At 40.9% G+C, this 7,502-nt stretch overlaps 1 protein-coding gene across 1 annotated transcript in view; it reads left to right on the top strand.

Annotated features, from left to right (window-relative positions):
- Positions 1-370: 370 nt before the first annotated feature.
- The window catches only part of GRSF1 (G-rich RNA sequence binding factor 1), a 30,029-nt gene continuing 22,897 nt past the window's right edge, over positions 371-7,502 (top strand). Inside the window, exon 1 of the mRNA XM_037829935.1 lies at positions 371-818. Coding sequence (XP_037685863.1) covers positions 468-818 — 351 coding nt within the window. The 5' untranslated portion in view covers positions 371-467. The remainder of the gene's footprint in view (positions 819-7,502) is intronic.

The raw sequence follows: 7,502 nt of genomic DNA, 5'->3' as shown, positions 1-7,502 counted from the left end.
GTGTGTGTGTGTGTGTGTGTGTGTACTAAACCTCATATGGTATCTCAAGGTCTTTCGGTAACCAGGGCCTATCACAATTCCTTCCAAAAACGGCCCTCCGGCTCTCACGTCACGCTTTTCGAGAGCACCATTAGGGGAGTCAGTAAACTAGCATTCCAGGTCACGGCCCTACCCAGAGCAGAAAGTTCTCGCCCCGTTCACTTGGGACCTCAGTTTCCTCCAGGTAAAGAAGAGCCGAACAGTGGTGGCTGGGCGCGATAGTTAACTATCAGCCGCCGGCAGCCCCGCCCCGAGGGCGGAGACCGCGAGGGGCGGTGCGCTCTCCTCCGCCTCCTCCCGACTCGGCGCTGCCCCCGCTGTCGGCGGCGCATGTGCCCTATACCCCCTCCCCGGCCCTGGATTCCGCTTCCCGTCCGCTCGCGCTGCAGTCGCAGCCGCCTCCAGGTTCCACGCCGCCTCTGGAGTCCATGGCCGGGACGCGCTGGGTGCTCGGGGCTCTGCTCCGAGGCTGTGGCTGTAACTGCAGCAGCTGCCGCACCGGCGCCGCCTGCCTGCCCTTCTACTCGGCTGCTGGCTCCTTCCCCTCAGGCGTCTCAGGCCGCCGCCGCCTGCTGCTGTTGCTCGGGGCCGCTGCGACCGCCGCCTCCCAGACCCGTGGCCTTCAGATCGGGCCTGCGCACGCCGGGAGGCTGGCGGGGCCTCCCCCCGCAGCCGCATCCGCCGCCGCCGCGGCCGCCGCCTCCTACCCAGCCCTGCGTGCCTCTCTGCTGCCGCAGTCGGTGGCAGCGGCCGCGGGCCCGGTGCGCGGCTACTGCCAGGTATGTGGGCGCCATGAGGGGCTGCGCGTGGACACCTCCCGGCCGCGCGCACGCGAATACGCGTGCGCTCGCGGGGAGCCGCGGCACGCGCTTCTCTCCCTCCCGCGCTCCCCCATCCCTCGTTGCCCGCTTGCTGCATTGGGTCCCGGAGTAAGGGACTGTCTCCTGGTCCTCGGTTTTATCCTTGTTTTGTTCTCCCCTTGAGTCTCTACTCGGTTGGGCAGTGTAAGTGTGGCTGGGGGTGAATGTTAAGGCCTTATTTGCGCCGGGCCCATGGTAGGTTTTGTTGACGCCCCAACCCCACATCCCTCTCGCTCCCCGCCGGGTTGTGAAGTTGGGATTCCATACCCGGTGGAGGGCTGGGAGTTTCTGTATCCCGAGCAGTAGGCCTGGGCAGATCTCGGCGCGCCTCGCTTTCCGCCGCCGATGCGAAGGTTCACGCAGGTGCGTGTGCTCGTTTGGTGTGGAGAAAGGCTCTTCCCCAGCGCGCCCTGCTTCCCTGTGGCCCGGGGAAGGACAGGCTGCCCCAGTTTTCTGAAGGTCACCTCTGCACCTCTACTCCTGTGACTGAGTGTCCTTTAGGACTGAGTCTCTGTCGACGGAAGAACAGTTTGGAGAATGTTTGATGGGGGAGGGGAGAGGACTTGTAGAGCTGATGCTACGATTTGGAGACCTAAGAGTGAATCGACAGTGTCTTCCTTCCTTCCTTCCCTCCGTTCCTTTCTTCCTTTCTTTCTTATTTTTCTTTTTAAAGTCAGTCCATGTGTACATAAAGAACTTAGATTGCAAATATTTTATGCCTTGTAGAAGGCTTTATCTTCCCTGATTACGTGGCATCTGGGAATTGTCTGCATAATTTTTGACTCCCCGGCGCATGACGCCTTGAGTTATATTTATCTTAATTGAATTTGTGTTACTCCTTTAACTTAAGAAAACTGGGAGGCTAATCAAGCATGGCTGCTTTTTGCCAGTGGCTGAGCTAATTGACTTGAGCTCGGCCCAATACTTCTGTTGCCCTTTTCTGAAGAGCTTGTGATGCCTATGGAATTCTGGGAAAATGGGAAAGTTGTTTTTAAAAACCCGTGCAAACTATGTCTAATAAGCCGTTGTGAGATGGCTTCTCTCTTTAGGTAATTTTTTTTTTCTTTTTCAGTGATATTTGGCTATAATATACTCTCTTGAGTGTTTGCAATGTGTTAGATACTGTGCAGGCTTACATTTATCATTGGCACCTTAAAATATGTAACACTTCATGAAAATGATGGTACATGTAGAAAGGAATGTATTATCTCTGTTTTTGGCCTGATAGATTACATGTCTTAAAGCCTGAGATGTCTTGCCAATTTGAAGGCTGTAGTGCTGGTTGGATTCTTACTAAATTCCAGTTTTTGCTTCCTCTTGTAAAATAGAGGCCCCCCCCCTTTTTTATTAGAGAAGTTTACAGAAAAAGCACGCATAAAATATAGGGTTCCCATATAACATCCCATTATTAACATTTTGCATTGGTGTGGAACATTTGTTACAATGGATGAGAGCACATTTGGTTTACTGTGATGTGCAGTTCCACTGATTTTTTTTAAAAATTAATTCTAGTAATATATACAACCTAAAATTTTCCCTTTTAGCCACAAGTCAAATATGTAATTGAGGGCTGTTAATACATATCATCAACACCATTCATTGCTAAAGCTTTTCCAACATCCCATATAGAAACTGTACATTTTAAGACTTAACTCTCCATTCCCTTCCCCCACCCTTTTTTCTGGTAACCTCTGTTCTAGATTCTGACTCTGTGAGTTTGCTTATTTTAACATGTCAGTGAGATCATAAAATATTTCTCCTTTTGTGTCAGGCTTGTTTCACTCAAGATGTCTTCAGGATTCATTCATGTTGCATGAATTCTTTCTGTAGCTGATAATATTCCATTGTTTGCATGTACCATATTTTGTTTATCCATTCATCAGTTGATGGACACTTGGGCTCCTTCCATCTTGTTTTGGCAATTGTGAATAATACTGCTATAAGCATTGATGTACTAATATCTGTTTAGTCCCTGCTGTATGTAACTTTTTTTGGTATATACCTAGAAGATGGATTGCTGGGTCATATGGTAATTATATACTTAACTTTCTGAGAACTGCCAAACTGCGTTCCACAGCAGCTGCACAATTTTAGGTTCCCACCAACAATGAATGAGTGTTCCTATTTCTCCACATCCTCTCCAACTGACGATTTTCCTTTTCTTTAATACGAGCCATTCTAGGGGCTCTGGAGTGGTAGTTCTTTGTGGTTTTGATTTGCATTTCCCCAATGGCTGATTAGGTTGAATGTCTTTTCATATGCTTTTTGGCCATTTGTGTGTCTTCTTTGGAGAAATGTCTGTTAAAGTCTTTTGCCCAATTTTTAATTGGGTTGCTTGTCTTTTTGTTGTTGAAAAATTTCCTTATGTATTCTAGGTGTTAAACCTTTATCAGATATGTGGTTTCTAAATATTTTCTTCTATTGTGTAGTTTGTCATTTAACTTTCCTAAGTACTCTGATGCACCAAGTTTTGATTTTGATGAGGTCCCATTTGTCTATTTTTTTCTTTTCTTGCTTGTGCTTTGGTTGTGAAGTCTAGGAAACTGTTGCCTAACAAGATCCTGAATATGCCTCCTTACATTTTCTTCTAGTTTTATAATCCTGGTTTTTATATTTAGGTCTTTGATCCATTTTGAGTTGATTTTTGTATAAGGTGTGAGGTAGGAGTCTTCCTTTCTTTTGCAAACGGACATCCAGTTTTCCCAGCACCATTTGTTGAAGAGACTGCTCTTCTGCCACTGAGTTGGCTTGGCCCTCATTTCAAACATCAGATGGGTATAAATATGAGTGTTGAATTCTGAGCTGTCAATTCCATTCCTTTGGTGTATGTGTCTGTCCTTGGGTCAGTACATTTGTATTGATTTTAGTAGCTTTGTAATAAGTTTTAAGACGGGGGAAGTGTGAGTCCTCCAACTTTGTTCTTATTTATTGGGATTCCTTTGACCATTTGGGACCCTTTACTCTTCCATAAAAATTTGACAATTGGCTTTTCCATTTCTGCCTGGAAGGCTGTTGGAATATTTATTGGGATTGCATTAAATCTGTAAATAGCTTTGGGTAGAATTAACATCTTAACAATATTTAGTCTTCTATCCAATGAACATGGAATGTCCTTATATTTATTTAGGTCTTCTTTGATTTCTTTAGCAGTGTTTGCCAGTTTTCTTCGTACAAATCTTTCATATCCTTTGTTAAGTTTATTCCCAGATATTTGATTCTTTTAGTTGCTGCTGTAAATGGCATTTTTCCTTGATTGTTCCTTCAGATTGTTCATTACTAGTGCATAGAAACTATTGATTTTTGGGTGTTGATCTTGTGCCCTCTACTTTGCTGAATTTGTGAATAATTCTAGTAGTTTTGTTGTGGAGTTTTCTAGATTTTCCATATGTAGGATTATGTTGTCTGGAAACAGGGAAAGTTTTGTTTCTTCCTTTCCAATTTAGATGCCTTTTATTTCTTTTTCTTGCCTAACTGCTGTGACTGGAACTTCCAGTACATTGTTGAATAACAGTGGTGACAGTGGGCATCCTTTTCTTGTTCTTGATCTTAGAGGGAAAGTTTCAGTTGTTCACCATTAAGTATGATGTTAGCTGTGGGTTTTTCATACATGCCCTTTATCACGTTTGAAGAAGTTTCCTTCTATTCCTAGTTTTCTAACTATTTATCAAGAAGGGATACTGGATTTTTTTTCAAGTGACTTGTTTGCCTCAATTGATATCATATTGTTTTTTCCTTTTGTTCTGTTAATGTGGTGTATCACATTAATTGATTTTCTTGTATTGAACCACTCTTTCATACTTGGGATAAATCCCGTTTGATCATGGTATATAATTCTTTTAAAGTGCTGTTGGATTTGGTTTGCTAGTATTTTGTTGAGGATTTTTGCGTCTATATTCATAAGATATACTGGTCTAGAATTTTTTTTTTTTTTTTGGTATCTTTCTCTGGCTTTGGTATTACTATGATGTTGGTTTCGTAGAATAAATTAGGGAGTGTTCCCTCTCTTCTGTTCTTTTTTTTGGTGTTGTTTTGCAAGAATTTGAACAGGATTGATGTTAATTCTTCTTGGAATGTTTGCTAAAATTCTCCTGTGAAGCCATCTAGTCCTGGGCTTTTCTTTGTTGGGAGGTTTTTGGCTACTGATTCAATCTCTTTACCAGTTATTTGCTTGTTGAGATCTGTTTTTTTATTGAGTCGGTGTAGATAGTTTGTGTGTTTCTAGAAATTTGTGCATTTCATCTAGGTTGCCTAGTTTGTTGGCAGTACCGGTGTTCATAGTATCTGGTGGTAATGTCCCTGTTTTCATTTCTGATTTTGGTTATTTTTGTCCTCTTTTTTTCTTCGTCAGTGTAGCTAAAGCTTTGTCAATCTTATTGATCTTTTCAAAATACCAGCATTGGTTTTGTTGATTCTCTCTCTTTTTTGATTCTTTTTTTTTTTTTTTTTTTTTCATTTATCTCTGCTCTAATCTGTTATTTCTTTCCTTCTGCTTGCTTTGGGTTTAGATTGCTCTTCTTTTTCTAGTACTTCCAGTTTGGAGGTTTAAAATGTTTATTCTTTCTCAGTGTAAGCATTTAGAGCTGTAAATTTCCCTCTCAGCACACCTTTGCTTCATTCTATAAGTTTTGGTATGCTGTGTTTTAATTTTTGTTCACCTCATGAACTGAAGCTATTTCCTCATTGCCCTTGTGATTTCCTCTTGAAGCCATTCATTGGTTGATTAAGAGTACATTGTTTAATTTTCATGTATTTGTGAATTGTCCATTTCCCATTGTGATGGGAAAAGATACATTGTATGATTTCAGTATTTTTAAGTTTATTGAGACTTGTTTTGTGACCAAGCACAAGGTCTATCCTGGAGAATGACCCAAGTTTACTTGAGAAGAATGTATATTCTTTGTTGTTGGGTGAAGTGTTCTGTATATGTTTGTTAGGTCTGGTTGGTTTTCATATTGCTCAAATCTTTTATTTCCTTATTGAACTTATGTCTAGTAGTTCTGTCCGTTATTGAGAGTGGTGTATTAAAGTCTTATCCTATTAATATGCAACCATCTATTTCTCCCTTCATATATGTCAATATTTGCTTCATATTGTTTTGGGGTCTACTGTTAGGTACATATGTATTTATAATTGTTATGTCTTGTTGAATTGTTCCTCTGTCAATATATAATAATCTTTGCCCCTTGATAACAGATTTTGACTTAAAGTCTATTTTGTCTGATATTAGTTTAGCTATTCCTGTTTTCTTAATACTTGCATGGTATTTATTTTTTCCATCATTTCACTTTCAACCTACTTGTGTCTGTGAATTTAAGGGGAGTCTCTTGTAAATGGCATATAGTTTAATCATGCTTTTTCATCCATTGTGCGAGTCTTTGCCTTTTGACTGGAGAGTTTAATCCATTTACATTTAAAGTCACTACCGATAATGCAGGACTTTCTTCTTCCATTTTACTATTTGTCTTTATAAGTGTTAAACCATTTTTGACTCAGTTTTTCCATTAATGCCTACTTTCATATGTATTTGATTTTTTTGTATTTTAAAAATACAATATTGAGTTCCATCTCATTTCTACAGGATGTATTTTTTCATACATTTTTCTTGTGGTTGCCATGGCATTAAACTTTAACATCCTAAATAGATAACAATCATTTGATTTGATACCAGCTGACTTTAGGAGAATACACATGCACTGATTCCTATACCTCTCCATCCCTTCCCTGCACCTTTTTTTGCACTTGTTATAATTTATGTCTTTGACATTGTATGTCCCAAACCATAGATTTATCATTACTTTTTATATATGTGGTAGGAAATAAGAAGTGTAGTTACATACCAAAAAATACGATACATTAGTACCGGCATTTAGATTTATGCAAATGGTTACCTTTACTGGAGGTCTTTGTTTCTTTATGGTGCTTCAACCACTCTAATGTCCTTTCCTTTCAGTGAAGAACGCCCTTTAACATTGCTTGTTGGGCAGGCTTAGTGATAACGAACTTCCTTACCTTTTGATTTTCTGGGAATGTCTTAATGTCTCCCTTATTTAAAAAGTAAGTCTTACTAAATATAAAATTCTTGGTTGGCTCTTATTTTCTTTCAGCGCTTTAAATATTTCCATTCACTGCCTTCTACCATCCATGATTTCTGATGCGCAACCTGCACCTAATCTAATTGGGATTCCCTTGTACATAACAGGTTGCTTTTCTCTTGCAGCTTTCAGAACTCTCTCCTTGTCCTTTGCATTTGACAGATTGATCAATATATGACAGTTTGATCAGTGTGCACTGGCATGTGTTTTTCTTCAAGTTTATCCTGTTTGGTATTCTTTGGGCTTCTTGGATGTGCATGTTCACATCTTTTGCTAAGCTTTGGACATTTTCTGTCATTATTTCTAGGAATATTTCTTCTTTTTCTTTTTTTTTCTTCTCCTTCTGGGTCTCCCATAATGTGTATATTGGTATGCTTGAGGGTCTCCCAGAGGTCTCTTAGGCTATTTCTGCTTTTTATAATTCTTTTTGCTCCTCAGCCTGACTCATTTCAATTGTCTTGTCTTCAGGTTCACTGATTCTTTCTTCTGCCAGCTCTTATCTGTTGAAACT

Source organism: Choloepus didactylus, chromosome 3 (genome assembly GCF_015220235.1).
Source record: "Choloepus didactylus isolate mChoDid1 chromosome 3, mChoDid1.pri, whole genome shotgun sequence".
Classification (NCBI taxonomy): Eukaryota; Metazoa; Chordata; class Mammalia; order Pilosa; family Megalonychidae; genus Choloepus; species Choloepus didactylus.
Note: the sequence above shows the minus strand (reverse complement) of the source record. Positions and strands in the feature narration are given on the sequence as shown.